The following is an 18,472-nucleotide window of genomic DNA, read 5'->3' on the forward strand; positions in this document are numbered from 1 at the left end:
CTATTCTAAATGGGTTCTGCCATCCGCCGCATCAACACAAAACATAGGAGACTTTAATGAAAAGGAACTTTAATAAAACTAGGAAACAATACAGGTAAGGCAAAGAGTCTAGTTTCTAAATGAAGCACCCAAAGTTACCCGTCCCCTCGTGGGTAAAAGTCCATCCAAATGGGATTGGCCCAGAACAAGGCCCCAAGGCCTGCCACAAGTCTAAAGCATCTTCCAGTGGGGACCCACAGAAAAGGGTCACAAACAACCGGACAAGCCCGGAAGGAAAAGAGCAAAATCAACATCAAGATAAAAGCTGCCATTGTCACCTTCCCACGGGTCTCACCCACATCTGTGTTACCTAGTCCACGACCAAAAGACAAGTGCAGTTTCTTCACATGTCTCTAGGCTCCATGCGCCTCTTCCAGGTCTCCTGGCTCCATCCTGCTTCCTTCCTCAGTCTCTTCTCCAGCTTCTCCTCTTCCTGCTCAGCTCCACCCTTCCTTGGGTGGGGCAGGGAACCTGGAACCTCCCCCTTTCCTGGGGACCACCCTGTTACAAAAGTCACTACAAACAAATTACATACAGACACACAGATCTTCACAAAGCCCAAGCCAGTTTCTCAACAGCAAATCGACATATGAAACAAACACACCGGAGAAACCAAAAATCACATTTGCGCTTATGGTAGCCAGTGCCATAGGGAAGCCCAGTTTCCCCATGGGGCTGACTAACCACGGATGGCTCTGTCCTAAATCTTCGTGGTCGCCAAATCTGTTATAGGACAGGGAGAGGGGCAGCCCAAACCCCGCAAACCTGCCTATTCTAAATGGGTTCTGCCATCCGCCGCATCAACACAAAACATATAACACTTTAATGGGAAGGAACTTTAATAAAACTAGGAAACAATACAGGTAAGGCAAAGAGTCTATTCTTTAAATGAAGCACCCAAAGTTACCCGTCCCCTCGTGGGTAAAAGTCCATCCAAATGGGATTGGCCCAAAGCAAGGCCCCAAAGCCTGCCACAAGACTAAAGCATCTTCCAGTGGGGACCCACAGAAAAGGGTCACAAACAACCGGACAAGCCCGGAAGGAAAAGAGCAAAATCAACATCAAGATAAAAGCTGCCATTGTCACCTCCCCACGGGTCTCACCCACATCTGTGTCACCCAGTCCACGACCAAAAGACAAGCGCAGTTTCTTCACGTGTCTCTAGGCTCCACGCGCCTCCTCCAGGTCTCCTGGCTCCATCCTGCTTCCTTCCTCAGTCTCTTCTCCAGCTTCTCCTCTTCCTGCTCAGCTCCACCCCTCCCCGGGTGGGGCAGGGAACCTGGAACCTCCCCCTTTCCTGGGGACCACCCTGTTACACTTCCTCCGTCTCTTCTCCAACTTCTTCTCTTCTCTCTTTAGCTCCATCCTCCCTTGGGTGGGGTAGGGAACCTGGAACTTTCCCTTTCCTGGGGCCACCCTGTTATGTTCTCACCTCCCCATGCCTCTGGCCTGTTGCCAGTTCTTGTATGCATAACTAAATCAGTCTTTGAAGTGGAAAATGTCCAAAGTTATGTTGAAACTGATAGTGAAGGGAAAAGCAAATGAAACAAAGATGCAGTAGAAGGGCGGCATCAATCAGACAACATACCCACCTGGTGCAATTAGCACGTTTACCTTCTTATCATTTGCAAGCTCCCCTCTTGTCTGAGGGATTTGTGGCTGGTCTCTTTCTGAGCAGGGCTGCATTCCAAAAGAAAGGAGTCAAATGGCAGGGCAAGCTGGCAGCTCTAATCTTCTGCTGGCTCCTTCAGCCTCCCATTGCACAGACCCTTGTCTAACTCCCCTTTTGCCCATCCTTTGTCTAAATAGCCCTGCACTCTACCAAATGGTCTGCCCATCAAAATCTGTCACACTTCTCAGTATAACAAATGCTGAAATGACTGATCTCTATGCATGTCGGGGCCTAGGAATTTTTGGAGATTACTCCCCTAAGTCCACCAGTGTCAAATAAACTTTCCTGATCTTCTCAGTTCTCTGAGTGCCACTTGGTTCCTCCTGGGGTAAAGGGCTGAAGTTCCGCAACAGTTTAACTCATGAATCTGTGGGCCACCTAGAAGGGTCTGCCCATCCAGACGTAGCTCAGCTGAACTTAATGGGCTCGCTCGTGTGTCTGCAGCTGTGGCTCAGCTGGAGGCTGGCTGGTCTTAGAGGCCCACACCAGGGCACCTTTTGCATGGTGTTGGGAACTGGATTCATTCTGTCTTGGAGGCTGGGGAGGCCACTGAAGGCATTTCACTGCAGTTTGGATTTTATTGATTTAAGCTGCCGCTGAATGGCTGCAAAAATCAAGAGACCGATATGAATACTAATTCCTGGACGTGTCAGCTCAGGTACAGTCCTTACTGTGCATCCAGGGATGTTGCTAGGGACCTTGGCCTGGAATTGGGGACCTGGTTCCCCACCATTCCAGAGGGGCGGCTATAAGGACATTGACCACAAGAGGGCAGCAGAGAATCACTAGTTCAATGGTCACCCTTGTCTGGAAATGTGAGATCAGGACAAATCCAGATAAGGGTTTTTAAACAGGGTCCTGTGTAGAGGATAGAATTGCTCTGCACTGAAGCACTCACCAGTCTTCAGAGGTTCCTGTCTCTGCTCTGTCACCAGGGCCACTTCATGGGCGTGAGACCTGTGTCCTCACACAAAACCCTGCTCTCAGACCTCCAGGCTGCACAGTAGTTTTAATGCTCTAGTGTCAACATCTCGAAATTCTTCATAATTTTTAAAATTGCTGTGCATTTTTTATTTTGCACAGCAAATTATGTAACTGGCCTCTGTTTTTTTCATATACTGATTGCGTTTCCCTGGGCATGGTGTTAACCTTCATAGGATTGATACAAATATTTACCAGATAGTGTGTTGTACATGGTTATTTGAATTAATATGAAAACTACCTTATTATGAAGACAAATAATAAACATTCGATTACTTTTCGTTGTGACTATTCAAAGGTAGTGAGCAGATTGCTGAAGGCTGATGTCCACCATCACCTTGTAGAGATCCACCTGGCTGGCTGGAGTCCCAGGGCAAGTCAGGGATAATTAGGCAGCTTCAGAGGCAGTGCAGGCAGCAACATCAGGAGAGTTAAAGATGCTCCAGAGATAAGGGCAACAAATTGCAAAGGGAACTAATCAAACACTGCAGGATTACGGGAACAGGACATTGCCGAATAAAGATGATAAAGAAAAGTATGGTAAGGTAAGGGCTGGGACACAAGGTCTTAATTCTGGACACAGAGATATTAAGGCAGAGTGAATGAGAACACCAAGAACTAACCAATCACAAAGAGACTGGTGGGGCTTTAGAACAATCAGGGAAAGAATGTATATGTTCCCTGAGACAGGGCTCCACTTTGGCTTCCTTGCCCCTCCCTGGCCTGGATCCATGGGCCTTGGAGTTCCACTTTATTTCTGTTCCTTTTCTCTTTAATAAACTTTTTCTTTCTCTAAACAAATCTGGCTCTTTTCACCTGCTCACCTGAGTGTCAGCGAAGTTCCTGCTGCTGCTTCGTGAGACACCAACCCGTGGTGGTCTAGTGGCTGGGACTCAGCGCTGCCCCTGCAGCCTGGGATCCGTTCCTGGCTGGGAGACTAGGCCTGAAGACCTGAAATTATAGTATTGGCTAGCTGTTAATTGTCCATCTAGTGCCACTGCTAGGCTCTTGCTAGGGGGACCATGAAAATGGATCTGATCTTGGTCTTGACCCCAAGGAGCCCTCCATCTAACTGGAAAGCCTACCTGCATTTTCATTCCTGGTGTCACCATGCAGATGGGCACATATGAGCTTTAGACCACAAGGACTGAATTACCAAGGCCACCGGAATGGGAAGGCAGAGACCTGGTTCTGCACCAGAGGTGTGATCTTGGAAAGGACCTTCCTTGCGCTGAGCCTCAGCCTCATAGAAACAATTGCCCCCTTGCTCCAGGCTTGTCAGACAAGTATGAGGAGATATTACAGGTAAGGGACAAGCTGCCCCAGGGGCTGCTTGCTTGATGGTGGGAGCTTTGGAAAGGCTCACCCCCTGCTCACTCTCCCCTATCAGTGATGGAAGAAGACTGGACCCAGGCAGGATCGGGGATCTTCCTGCTGCTGACAGAGCTATGAAGACACAACATAAGTTTCAGCCATGAGCAGGGTTCCCATTGCAGGAGACCCCAAGTTCTTGGTAAAACAAAGGAGCTTTTTTGTAGCTTTGGAGGGTTAAGGAGAAGTTGTGCTGGGGAGAAGTGGTGCTCACCCATCCACCCGGTCTTCAATCCTATAAAGGAAACCTGTCCCTTGATTGACAGACTTTTGGTTCCAGAGTGGGTGGGCACCATTTTGGGAAATCAGTCAGGAACTGTCACCCCACCTCTCATTGTTTCCTGCAATGTCCCTATTGAGTCACCTCCGGACTCTATGTTGTCCTTACTGTCAGAGCAGGACACAGAAAATCAAAGAACCTGTTCCTGGCTTCTGGTCTAATAGGTTTGAGCCCTGAAAAATCTCAGGGGGAGTTGATAGATTTGGAAGAGTGAAAGATGATCCAGCAGGCAGACTTCGTGATCAACCACAGATTTCCCAGGCTAGGAGGATGAAGAGAAGGGAGGATTTGGTGCTGCCAGCATGGCCGAGAGCAGAAGCCTAGGAGTGCACCCCAGGTAGGTTTTAGAGGCATCTGAGAATTGAGGAGACCTGGGCCTCCACTCTGGACAAAAACACAGAGAGCAGCCAGAGTCCTGATAAAAGCGGGCTCCTTCAGGTTGCGGGGCAGCCAGATTTAAACCAGGATTGCCAAACTCTGGCAGGGGCTGCCATCCCCACAGCGCCCTGCCTGGACTCTGTGGACCTGATCCCAGCTGAGCAGTCCAGGCAGGCACCCAGCCCAGAGGGCCTAGGGGGCAGGGATCCAGCCCCTGGTCAGGACAATCTGTCCTGGAGGGGCCTGGGATGACCATTCAGACTTTCTTTGCACAGAGACAACTCAAGCAGGCATGCCAAGTTCAGCAGAGGGGATGGAGTGGGATGTGAGGTCACAGTGAGCAAGCAGACCCAGAGGGCATTGGCAGGGGCTGCCAGAGCAGAGGCCAAGAGGAGCTGAGCGGCCAAGAAGGTGGCTCTGCTGGTGTGGGGCTTTGCTGCAGGAGAACTGGCAAATTGACCCCAACACAGTGGCTTCCATGGGTGGCCATCCTGTCCATAACATTCCAGTCTCTGCAAGGCCCGGTCAAAGAACTGTTGCTTTGGTTTCCTGCCTTCTTCCCACAGGCCCTGAAACATCTGGGTGGATCTACAGGTCTTGCATCTCCAGGGACCAGGCACACAGCTCCCGTACTCACTTATTGGTGCATTTGGGGTGCCTTTAGCCCATACTCTGTATGGGGCCCTGTGGTCTGACATTTCAGAAAGGGTTTGTGGCTCTCAACCTTGGCTTCCCATAAGCATGGAAGTCAGGAAAAATCATGATCTTCAGGCCCCTGCCTAGGCCAACAGAATCAGAATCAGCACAGGCTTGTGCATAAGCATTTCTAGAAGCTGTACAGGTGATGCGGAAGTCCCTGTAGTTCCAGGAAGGCAGGGCCCCTTATTTCGTGGGGTCTGATGGCCTCTGCAGGCTTCTGTTTCTTTCATTCCTCTTGCTTTTTTGTATCACCAGTTATTTTCAGTATTTTCCATCCTAGAGCTGCACAGGGTGGGGGCAGCTGCAGGAAGGCGCAGAGGGACAGGTCATCAAGGGAATCCATGCCGTTCCTGCCTGGGGGGCCAAGGCGGTGGCTGGGCAGTGTGGTCTGAAAAACCGCCTTTAAGGGCAAGGTCCCGTAGTTCCAGCAATGACTTTGGGTGACTCAGCCAGCCTTCCCCCAATCTGGGTCTCCCCTTGTCCATATGGAGGGTGGTCAAGAGTCCTCCCCATGCCCATTCTAGTTTAAATTTGGCGGTGGGTACTGTGCTGCTCATGTCCCCACACCGTACACACTTGTGGCTCCTGGGGCTCTCCCTCAGGGCTAAACCCTGGGGTGTCTTGGTGTTGAGGAGAAACCCCCATGAAGAGAGACTATCCCAGCTCCCTCCCTCCCCTGGAGAAGCACCCTGAGGTTTGTTGTATTCCACCCCCTACTGGCCTCTGAGAAGTGGCTCTTGACACAGTCCACATGAAGTGCTTTCCCTTGTAGCTCTTCTCCACTCCTCTCTCAGCGTCCCCTCGGGCCACCCATCAAATAAACAAATGCACTCAAATCCTTGTCTTGGGGTCTGCTCTGGGGAGGTGGGGACCAAGCCCAAGACATCACACTAGACCCCTGGGATTCCATTAGGTGCATACATACTGAGGAGTGTGGTATTTTCTTGGGGAGACCCAGCAGGGCTCCACAGTCCCCTCAGCAGCTCATGCGGTACCTTCTTGCTCCTGTGCTCTCTCTTCACCTTTCTTTTCCTGAGGAGGATGGGTTAATCTCCAACCCAAGACACAGCCACTGACATGGTCTCCAAAAGAACATTTATTTCCCAAATTGAGGCCATGCCATACACATGTGAATTTCCCCTCCCTAGCCTGTGCCCTTCCCCACCAGAAATTGCCCAGTCTCCATGAGAATTCACCTCTTTGGCCCATAAATGCCTCCCGTAGAAACCCTCCTGGGCCCTCCTGGGCGTTGAGGCCAGTCAGGCCTGCTGCTCACAGCTCAATGTGCTCTGTGTGTGGCGGCTTCTCTGCGGCCTCCTGGGCCAGGAGTTCAGCCCAGAAAGCCACTTCCTTGTCTTTCAGCTTCTGGGCTGCCTGTGTGGTGGCTCCAATCTGCAGGTACCCTTCCTTCTGGTCATATGCTGGCCAGTGTGGCAGCCCCTCCCCATTGGGGTTCCTGGGAATAGAATCAAATATAATTCCCTAGAGCTACTGTGTGGCCCAGTAAGCCCTAGAGATTTGCAGTGACCACCACCCAGCTTCATCTTCATTTCCTCCAACAGGCTCAACACCTCCAGAGGCGGAGAACACAACACCTCCAGAGGCGCGGAACACACCACCTCCTAGGTGGCCTCTCCAAACGGGAGACTCTCATGTCAGAGGTCTCATGGTCAGAGGTCACATGGCCAGAAGTTTGACCATTTCACATTAGCAGCAACCCCCTTCCAGCAGCTGTGCCCTGCCCCAGCCCCGCTGCATCTCTGCCATCATGCTCACCCAGTCCGAGCAAAGTTGGCCCAAAATTTCATGACCATCTTGCTGAGTTTGATCTCCTCTTCAGAGGCACCTTCTGTGGAGAAGAAGAAAAAATAGTTTTGCTACTCAAAGTGTGTTTCCTGGGCAGGTGGCAGTGGAGAGCTGGCCAGAAATTCAGGCTCTGAGTCCGTAGTCTAGAACTTCTGTCTCAAAAGTTGCAATTGGGTAATTTACATGCACTCGAAGCTCGAGGGTCACTGACCTGGGCTCCGTGAGGGCAGCAGTCAACCCTTTGTGACCACCGCCCACACCAACCCCTTCAGGCCCTTAGTCAGTTATCCCAGCTCGGGATTGCTCTTCTTGGGTTTTTTCTCATTCTCCGTCACCCACCCACATTTTCACAGAATCTAATACAACACAGAGCTGCAAGGGCCTACAGAAGCACCCAGCCAGGAAATACCCAGGGCCCCTGAGGTGTCAGGGACAGTCTCCAGGTGGCTAACAAGTCACCTGTAACTACTAGTAGTTAACATACTGAAGGTGTTTGTGAAAGATCTTCTTTAAAGTATAACATAATTAAATATATTTTAAAAGATTTTTTAAAAAGATTTATTTATTTATTTATACAAGCACTGGGTACAGTCAGAAGTGTGGGAGGGAGAGAGAATTCACCAGAGCCAGAGCAGGGAGCAGAAAAGGCAGACTGACGAAATACACTGTTGAGGGGAGCAGCAGGCAAGACAGGCAAGGTCTGCTGCACCATGTGAGTAGCTCCCTGGCTGGGGATCGAACTCATGCTGCAGTGGCTGCAGATAGCTTCATAGTGCTGAGACTTAACCCCTTGTGCCACCAGGGAGGCCTTTACAGGAATTTTAGATGGATGGATAGAGATACGTTGGTCCTGATTCAAGGTCAATGCCAAATTTTAAAAAAAGATTTATTTATTTACGCTTATAAGAACAGGGGTACAGGCAAGAGGTGTGGGGGAGGCACCTCAATGCCAATTTTAACCTGACTCTCACTCACATTCTGTTACGCTCTTGTGAGTGGGAGGGCAAGAGGTGCCAGATCCCTGCAGGTTACCCATCATTTATCTTATTGATGCCCAGACCCGGTTCCTAGCATAGCCATGGATGAGGGAGCAGGCCTACACATTTTCCATTGTGCATGTCAAAACAGGAAAATGCTGGAACCCTTTGTTGTTAAACTTACTACAGTGAATTCAGGGCCTCTCTGGTGGTGCAGGGGTGAAAGTCTCAGCACTATCAAGCTATCACCAGCCACTGCAGCATGAGTTTAATCCCCAGCCAGGGAGCTGACCCACATGGCGTAGCAGACCTCTCCTGTCTTGCCTGCTGCTCCCCTCAGCAGTGTATTTCAGTGGATCCGCCTGTTCTGCTCCCCACTCTGTTGCTGTTGAATCCTCTTACTCTCTCCCACCACTTCTGGCCTGCAACCCGAGTTCTTGTATGCATAAATAAATAAAAATAAATCTTTTTTTTTTTGAAAAAAACAAACAAACAAAACCCCAAAACTATTATGGTGAATTCAGGAAATTAAGACTTAAAGAGGAAGAACTTGCCCAAGACCACCAAATGGGGGACCCAGATCTCCTCACTCCATACTTGCAGTCTCAATAAGGGTCATCACCTTTTAAAAATGGGGCTCCGAAGACCGAGAAGAGCTCATCCCCGTGGTCTGACACCTTGGGTTTCAGCTCTGACGAGAAGCTTGGGCTGTACTGGTACTCATACATGTAGGTGGGGGCTCCGGCATCTGAGAGGATATAGTTCATGCACAATTCATTAAATAGATGCACCCTTGGGGGGGTGTCAGATGTCCAGGGTCCCTGGGCACCCAGGGAAACTGCAGCACAATGGGGGCCTGAGAACACAACAGTAACAGTAGTAGCCACTGCCTGTCTCAGTGCCAACCACGTGCTGGATACCGTGTGTCCCTACATGAGCCCCTACCCCTGATGACCAGCATAATAGAGAAGCAGAGTCTTGGGGAAGCCCTATGACTTGCTGGAGCTGGGATTTGCCATGGTTGAATGGAGCTGGGATTTGAGCCTTGTATTTGCTGAATGAATGAATGAATGAATACTGGCTGAATAAAAGAACAATGAAAACTTGGTGAATCCATTCAACTTTCATTACAGGGTGGGGGTCAACTTACATCATAAACCCCTTTGCCTACTCAACACAGCCACACCGAGACATACATGTACAGATTACGCTGCTGTAACACATAGATCCCTGCCTGGTTTGCATCCTTTTGGAGAACACCTGCAGCCTAACAGGTGTCTTCTGACCTGTCTCACTTCCAGTGTTTTCTCACCTATTCTAAGGAGGATGAAGGGGGTCCAAGTGGCTGGTCTGAAGGTGCAGCTATTTAAACACAAACCTGTGCACAAAGGTGACAGGTTGCCACTTGCGTCAAGGAAAACCACAAGCTCAGGGTTTCCTATGCCACTTCACTTATCTCACTTCCTGTTTGGCCAGGGGGGCAGGAAGGTAAGGGCTAGAAAGATAAAGGGCCAGGACAGACAAAGTTGCCCCTCTCTTTTCTCCTGCCTGGTCCCTCACCAACTCCACTCCAAGCCCCAAGAAGATACCAGGTTTCCTGCTGATTATGCCATTGGAGCTGCCCTCTCCTGCTTCTTGGGGACTAACTCTTGGGCCACCCAACTGTGGGGAGAGGGTTGCTTTGCGGAGATCACAGTGCCCATAGACGGGGGATCTCATGGCGAAGGGCTGGGTGCTGACTCAGGCTGGTGGAGAAATTTTACAACCTTCCCCACTTGGATACAACAATGAACTTGGAAAATGCAGAAAAAAGGAAAATGAACAATATGATCATTTATAATCCCACCATTCAGGGAAACCACTATCATATTTCAGCACACACCTCTCCTATGTGTATAAAGTTGGGATAACAATGCATATATTATTTCATAACGCCAATCATCATTTCTTCATGTAATGAAATGTTTGTCCACAAATGACAACATCATATGCCATCCCAACATGAGGATGTCATTTGTTAAATGGCCTCCCTAACCCCTGCTCCCCATCATGACATCTTTGAGCAGGAAGTATTATTTGGAACAAGCAAACTTGTGGTTCGTAATTCACTCATTAAACAGTTGAGTCAAGGTCAAGCAGAGCTTGCTGAAAGGAGGGGTTTAAAACTGACCTGTTCCACTCCAAAGTTTTGGCTTCATTCTTCTTCAGCTCCACTAGTTAATAAGTGAGTTTGCAGCTAGCTCTGACTTTGGACTCTTCAAAGACTCATCTAAGATTTGCCCTCTGACCATAACTTCTAGTAAGGAGCCCCTATAGTGGAGGCTGCTGTTGCTCACCCAACCCCTACTTCTGGGTATGCCAGCCTGACTGCTGCCTTTGGGATCTGTAGCTCTTGGTCCAAGGTCTTTGACCATGGAGACCATTCTGTCCATGTGGGCAGCATGCCAAAGTGCCAGGGAATTAATGGGCCCTTGGGAACGGGCCCCTTGCAAGGGACAGTCACGAGACAAGTCTTCTACCTCCCCAGGGCTCCCCAGCTCTGCTGGCCACTGCGGACACTTGCTCATCAATACGGCATTGCTTGGTTCCTTCTTCTCTCCATGTCACCGCTCTACTCCTCCCCTGGCGTTTTCTGGGATCATCTCCCAGATAATCTACTTGAGTTCAGATCCTTGCCTCAGAGTCTGATTCAGGCAGAAATCAAAATAAGACAGTGCCCCACCCCAGGACTTATGGAGTCAGCCTTGGAGGCCTAACCCCCAGCTGTTCCCTCACATCTTTCCATGCTGAGGGTGGGCAAGACAGACAGGAAAGCTTGTGGGATAGCTGTCCCTTCCCTGTCCAATGTCTTGAACTCACCTCTGTGACTACGGGCCACATTCACAGAGGGGACACCAAATATCAAATCTGCCATCATTTTCAAGAACAGGTCTTTCTTTTTGACAGGGTCGTCTGTCCCTCCTAAATACTCCTCAGTGGCCGCTGCAGTCAGTCCCTCGGGGACATTCTGAAAGGGATCAGGAATGAAAGTGACAGCTTCCTCCCTGTACCCGCCCCTGTGGCAAGGCACAGCTTCTTCAGCCAGTGAGGAAGACTTGAGTTAATGGGCAGCTTTTCGCCCTGTGCAACCCCTGACCCAGGGTGCTTGGGTAAGAAAGGCAGAGGGGTGTGGACAGAGACCCCCGGGCCTAGTCTTCATTCTGCCATTTAATTGCTCTGTGAGGTAAGGTGTGGCTCCACCCCTCCTTGGGTCTCAGCTAGTTCCCATGTTTCTCCCAAAGTCTTACAACAACAGGATAGGACTTCCATAGGAGAGATGTGGCTGACTCCTGGTCCAGCTTGCCTTCTGAGAGTGGGTAGCCCATCATCTGTTAAAATAACAGTTAATCATTTGTGACTCACTGGGAATTAGCAGGAAGAATCAACTGACCAAATGCCCAAGCCAATGCGGCTGAAGGGCCTCTCCCTTCGTTATGTCTCCTGGACGTGGGTCTTCGATGAGTTGGGAAAAATTAATGATCTAATGGACTTATATCTAGAAAGTCAAGATGTGCTGAAGATAAAGTAAATGTTTAGACAAGTGGGCCCAGACCTTTGCAATTGTCTGTGTCTGTGTCCGTGTCTGTGTGTCTCTATCTATCTGCCAACTGTCTATATATACAATGCAATTGTCTGTGTCTGTCTGTCTGTCTCTATCTGCCAACTGTCTACATATTCAGTGGTCAGTGAGACAGGGGAGGTTTATATCAGGCTAGTGCTGAAGTCAGGACACTGGAGAAGATGACACAGACCTCACAAATATCCGTCCCCATTCCAAAGGGCCAACGAAGCCCAAGTCCCTCCATTATGATTTTTTAAAAGATTTATTTATTTATGCATATAAGAACTGGGTGCAGGCTAGAGGTGTGGGAGGTGAAAGGGTTCACCAGAGACACAATGGGGAACAGAACAGGCAGACTGACTGAAATACACTACTGAGGGGAACAGGGGTGAGTTAGGAGAGGTCTGCTGTGCAATGTGGGTCACCTCCCTGGCCAGCCAGGATTGAACTCAAGCTGCAGTGGCTGCAGATAGCTTCACAGTGCTGCATCTTAACCCCTTGCGCCACCAGGGAGGGCCCCCATTATGATTTTATATTATAGCTTTACTCCTTGGGTAAGACCCAAGAAATTTTTCAAGGTTAGGAATACAGAATTCTGTACTTAATGTCTCCATCCAAGCCTCTGCAGGTGACCACACTCCAGTGTGGCCTCTGGCCACTTAAGGTCACATACCTAGGATGCCTTGAGTCCCTCTTTAAAACATCTACCTGAGAAAGCTCCAGACACCAGGAGAACTTAACTGCCATGGATTCTAGTAACAAACCTGGGATGGGCAGAGGGTCCTCAAACTCAGCTCTAGAAAGCTTGCCATTATAAACCTGGTCTCTGCCCTTTGAGATGTAAATTAAACACCCAAAACTGGTTCCACAAGGACCAGAGAGCCTTCTCTCTGAAAAGAAAACACTCAGTCCTGGGGTGTGGGGAGGGAGTATAAGGTCTACCCTTGGTGGGCACCTGGCTTCCACTTACACCACTGCTCCTGCCATCAAGACAAGTCGATTTCTCCTCCAGAGAAAACTCAGGTGGCCTAGTCACATGGACAAACCCACATGCACAGCCCACCTCTTAGTACACTATGGCCTTTATATGATCTCCAGCCTTTTGTATCAGGGATGAGAGCTCAGTTCACACTAGACTCTTCTCCCTATTGCAGTGGGGTCACTGAATAAACCTAATGTTCCAACTTCAATGAGTGTATAAAGCCCTTGCTAACTTTTAGAAGACAATTCTAACTCAAGAGGAAACACATTTCTCTGAATCTGTCCAATTAGATGACTAAGAGCAGAAAGGGGGATTTATGGGGAAACTGAAAATCCCAAGCCTGGGGGTGAGGCTGCTAGTAGGGCCCCAGGCTCACTCCTCACTCAAGTACCTCCTGTCAAGGCTGTGGTTCCCCCTTCAGCACCCACGAGTCTCCCCCAGCCCCTACATGCCAGGATCTTGGTTTGAAGACCATCAAGAGAGGGTTTGGGGAGAGTCTCCTGGGCTATACCACCCAGGTGACCATTGGGGTATCCCAGAGAAAGTGTCCATGGAAATGTCAGTTTGTGCTAAAGGGGACAGGGATCTGGGGGAGGGGTGGCGGGGCGGCAGGCGGCAGTCTTCTAAGAGGCCCGCAATTGCTCACCATTGGCAGAAGCCAACCAAACTCATCCTTGTTGATTCCAACCATGTAGGGAACAGTGTTCAGGTTCTTTTCAGCCAGCATCTCTTCAGGGGTCTTCGGCAGCAGCACTCCATCAACCACAGTGGGCAGGAATGGGTGGCTCTGGGAAAAAGCCAGCATGCTGTTTGTGCTTCTCCCATACAGACACTGATGTCCTCATCTCCAACCACCTGGGTGAGACCTGCATGGCCATGGGCAGTGGCCACTGAATTCAGGGTCCTAAAAAAGGCAGCTAAGTCTTTCTGACCCCAAAAGGTAGAAGTTTGCCCAGGGGAAAGCAGTGGTAAGGTGATGGGTAACTACCCCAGCAGGAGGGCTGACAGGGCAGGATATTGAGAAGTTGCTTCTCAAGAAGGTAAAGTCATCAGAACCCGGCCAGGTTGCAGGATGGGAGGAGAGGAGAGATGGAAGGGGATCCCCTTCCTGAGGGTCCTGCAAATAGTGAGTTTGTGATACTAATCCTTCCTGCAGCTTTCAGGAGATCTGGGCCCTTCCTGTAGACTCCCCTATCCAGTTATCTCCACCTCTTCATGGTGGAAAATTCTAGTCTCCCCTTCTCCCCCAGGGGCAGGAAATATAAACATGATGGGGGAGGCAGCCTGGGGGCTGGGCCCAGGGAGTTAGAATTAATGAGTGGGAGCCCTGGATTAGGAATCAGGGGATTGAGTTCCAGATCCACAGTTGGTCCTCCTGGCGGTGTTACCTAGGCAAGTCACCGCATTCCTCTGGGCCTCAGCAATACAAACATGAGTCCAGAGGGAGATTTCTTTCATTCATAATTAACTACAGCTTAAAGTTGTCAAGATTTACAACCTATAATCAAGAAGTCAAAGGTCCTTACCTCCCTGGGGTCTCCAAGTAAATCAAGAGAGAAAAATTTCTGTGAAGACAAAGAGAGAATGTGGGTGAGAAAGGAACCGGGGGAAAAAAATCTGATGTTTGTGAGCTGTGTGCTGCCAAAAGTATCAGGTTCAAGGTATCAGGTTCTCCTCACTGGTGCCAACCTGGCTGGGCCAGGAGGAAGTGGGCAGGATGCTGGCTCCCCTGGACACAAGCTCAGGGTGGAGGTGGAGGGGGGTGCTGGGGGAGTGAAGGGGTTGGAGCACTGAGAGATGTCTTTTGTGCCTGCCCTGTCCTCCATCCATGTCTCCTCCTTGTTCCCCAGAGCAACAACATCCCGATTTTCCTTTGGGATACCTCCCATTTCCCCATTCTCACTCTATGAATCCAGGCCTCTGTATGTGACCCAGGGTGCTTCCTTTCCTGGGCACAGAGATTGGTTCAGGGATGGGCATGTGCCCATGTCAGTCCAGTAGAGTTAACCTCAACACTTCTGCTAGAATTACTAGGGAAGAGTGCTTCTAGACAGATAGGATCTAAGTGTAGAGAGCTATTGTTGTCATCGACCTCCCAAGGAGACAAACTCCTAAGAGTGAATTTAACATGGGTGGATAGGTGGATGGATGGATGGATGGATGGATGGATGGGTGGATGGATGGATGCACAGATGAATGGAGTTGGTAAATACAGGAATACAGGCAAATTGGATGTTTAAGTGGATAAATGCCTGATAACTAGCAGGTAGGTGATGAATTCACTATTGATTTTAGAGAGATGAGTAATGGGGTGAAGATATACGATGGCTGGATAAACATGGGTGATTGATAATAAATTAATAAAAGGTAAAAATGGATTGACATTAGGTTGATGAAAGGATATCAATGAACTGGATGGATTGGTGAAATTATAGATGGATAATAAGATGGTGAATGAACGGATGAATGACTGTGTGGATGCATGTTATCCCAGAGTCACAGTTGAGGCACTCTCAGAAAACCCCTACGGGGTTGAAACTGAGTTTCTAAATTAACCAAGAAAACTGTGACAATTTTTCTGAAAAATTTTTGTTCTTCGTATCGCCAATCTTAAAGTTCAGAATGGTAGTGGCGTGTGGGAATATGCAATGCCTGATTTATTAGAAATATATCTGAAACAAGAATGACAAAATAGAAAGTCTGATAGAGCTGGGAGATTATTATACCATTGTACATTATACTATTTTTTTAATTTACTTTTTTTTAAAGATTTATTTATTCATGCATACAAGAACCGGGATACAGGCCAGATGTGCAGGAGGGTGAGAGGATTCACCAGAGACAGAGTGGGGAACAGAACAGGCAGACTGAAACACACTACTGAGGGGAGTAGCAGGCGAGACAAGAGAGGTCTGCTGTGCCATGTAGGTATCTCCGTGGCCGGCAGGGATCGAACCCACACTGCAGTGGCTATGGACACCTTCACAGTGCTGTGCTCAACTGCCTGCGCCACCAGGGAGGCCCCATTATACTATTTTTTGACTTTGCGAATGTTTAAGATATTTCCGAATAAAAAAGGAATGAAGAAATACTTCCTCCAGACCAGAAGCTGACATTAGCCTGGACAGCTGAGAAACGTCCCAGGTAGTCTTTCTGAGGCCCAGTTCACAGGCTTGGGGAAGGTACAGCGAGAGGTGTGTATAGGTACCTACCATCTTCAGCGACACGTCCAAAAGCTCTTCCTCTGTCTTCTGGCGCAGGCAGTGAACAAGGACAGCTGAAGTGGTTGTCTTACAACCAGCAAAGAAAGCGATTTTCTGCAGAGATCAAAGGGAACAGCAGAATTCAAGAGGCATGTCCCTTGCCTCCATCAGTAAAGAGGTATTCTTGTCCAATGTTGATGTCTAAAGGCAGCAGGGGGTGGCAGAAAATCCAACAGACCAAGAGGTGTGGGTCCTGGGTCCTAGTCACACCAATTACACAACCTCCATCTATGTTACCTTATCTCTGTTAAAAGGACATGCTCTCAAGGCTGAACATCAAAACAGAGGCAGCATGGAGTGGGGCTTAACCCTAAAATATGCTGTCTGGTTTCAAATTGCAGCTCAGCCACTTGCTAACAATTTGGCATTGAGCAATCCGCAGGTAGGGTGAGGGAGAGAGGAAACTGCTAACAGAGACAAGGCAGGTTCCAGAACAATGGGGTATGGGGAGGGTGCATGGGCGCCCCATTGCTTAGTATCATGTCTGACACAGGGTGCCTGAATGTATTTGTTGAATAAAGAAAAAGTCACAGGGAGAAGTAGAAGAGGAGAGAGGGAGAGACTATGAGTCTTAGATTCCCTTCCTTTTGCCAATGTCAAGTTCCTGTTTAACAGCAAAATGTTCTTTTCTCTGTCACCTCTTTAAATAAATTCCCCCTTCTTGACTTAAGCCTGGTCAAGTGCTTCTATTGTTTACAACTAAAAAGATTCTTTAAAACATTCTCAACACCCCCCCAAAATTCCTGGTGGCTTCTTTTGCTCCCCTCCTACTTACAAGTCCCCTTTAGTCTGGTGCTGAAGCCAGCTCTCACAGCCCTGACTCATCACTGACTGTAGGGGGCGCTCTTCTCAGCAGAACCTCCCTGTTGCTCACCTTCCTGGGCTTCCTAACACTCCAGATAAAGACAAACTCCTCACCAGGGTCCTTCTTACGCGTCATCATGATCCCTGCCAACATTCCGCCATTAGTCTACTTCAAGTTCCCTCTGCTCCTCCTCCAGCCACATCAGCCTGTCTTGCTTGCTCCCACACAAGATACCTCCTTCTATCCCAGGACCTTTGCACATGGTGCTCCCTCTTCCTGGAATACCCATTTCTCACTGAGTAAATAACTGCCCATTCTTCTGATCGCAACTCATTGATCCATTTTCCAGGAAATTTTTCCTGATAATCTCCCCTTATACTCTGGGGTAAGTGCTTCTTTTGGATGCTTGTTGGGAGCCTGCTGCCCTAAAAGGAGCTGGAGTTTTTGAAGAATACCTGTTTACTCTGCATACGGAGTTCCAGGACATTAGAAGTTCTGCAAATAGAACTTCTTCCCAGAATTGACTCCTATTCTCTGAGGACCTACTGGCTTCTGCTCATGTTCCTCACTAACCAGAAAAACTTGCTTTCAGTAGTAGCTTATTAATCTGTATAAGCAAAACCACAGTTGCATGCTATTTTCTTGTTCCTTTGTTCATATCTTCAATAAAAGCTTGGGCTGGGAGAGTGAAAGGCAGAGCAGCTCTCGATGGCACTCTCCCTGGCCTCCCCACATTGCAAATTCATTTAGACTCCAAGTCTTTGTTAATGGCAGAGAACTTCATCGGCTGTCCTGTCTGCAGCAGATGCTGTTATGACATCAGGTACCTCTCCTTTATTGCTCTTGTCACAGTTGACATTTAATAATTAGTGTGATTATGGAACCATTAACTGTCTCCGTTCTTATAATGGAAGCTTCATAAGGTTGCTAGGTGTCTCTATATCAAAACTATTTATTGAGTAAATGAATGAATTCTCTAGGAACCAACCCTGGTTACAAGGTCTTCGGGGAGGAACCACTCCAGACCCACATTCAGTAAGGGGGTTCACCAGAAATCAGACTGGAAAGGGACACAATGACAGTCCAGGCCTACTGTTCAACCCTGCACCCACCTTGGCACAACTGAGGCAGTGCAGTCAATGTGCCCAGAGCTCCTGCTCTGCCCTGACAGCTTGATGACCTTGGCATGTTTCTTCTGCTTTATGATCCAGTTTGCTCATCAGTGAAACTGGGAGCTTGAATGAGATGTCTCCTTGCCCTTCTCACTCAGATATTCTCATTTTCAAGATTTTTTGAGGATGTCAGCTGGATCCCATAGCAAGAAAATTCTCAGATTTCAGGTCACAGAACAATGGGTATAAGAGGGATCCAGAGTGAGTGAGACCTACCTGAGCTGCAGCGCTCATTTCCTTCTTGACCAGACCAAAGGTGAGGGACACACCACTCTCAGAGATAGCCCGGTGGAAGAGGTTCTTAGACAAGGGAGATAAAACCTGGGAAGGGAGTGGAGAGGAAAGGAGAATATGCTTCTGGACAGGAGGTCTTCAATGACTTCCCTCACCCCTTGTACTGTCCTGGTCCATTTCCCTGGGGACACTGGAGTTCAGTGGACCCCTCA

At 48.9% G+C, this 18,472-nt stretch overlaps 1 protein-coding gene across 1 annotated transcript; it reads right to left on the bottom strand.

Annotated features, from left to right (window-relative positions):
* Positions 1 to 6,570: 6,570 nt before the first annotated feature.
* Positions 6,571 to 18,347, bottom strand: LOC119235074 (liver carboxylesterase-like; the record flags this gene model as incomplete). Its single annotated transcript, XM_054690800.1, has 9 exons — positions 6,571 to 6,876; positions 7,197 to 7,269; positions 8,826 to 8,951; positions 11,063 to 11,210; positions 11,491 to 11,571; positions 13,433 to 13,573; positions 14,313 to 14,351; positions 15,999 to 16,103; positions 18,243 to 18,347. Coding segments are annotated over 9 exons (1,002 nt in total), but the record flags the coding sequence as incomplete, so codon positions are not given.
* Positions 18,348 to 18,472: the final 125 nt, after the last annotated feature.

This window comes from Talpa occidentalis, unplaced genomic scaffold (assembly GCF_014898055.3).
Source record: "Talpa occidentalis isolate TD23 unplaced genomic scaffold, MPIMG_talOcc4v2.1 talOcc4.898, whole genome shotgun sequence".
NCBI lineage: Eukaryota > Metazoa > Chordata > Mammalia > Eulipotyphla > Talpidae > Talpa > Talpa occidentalis.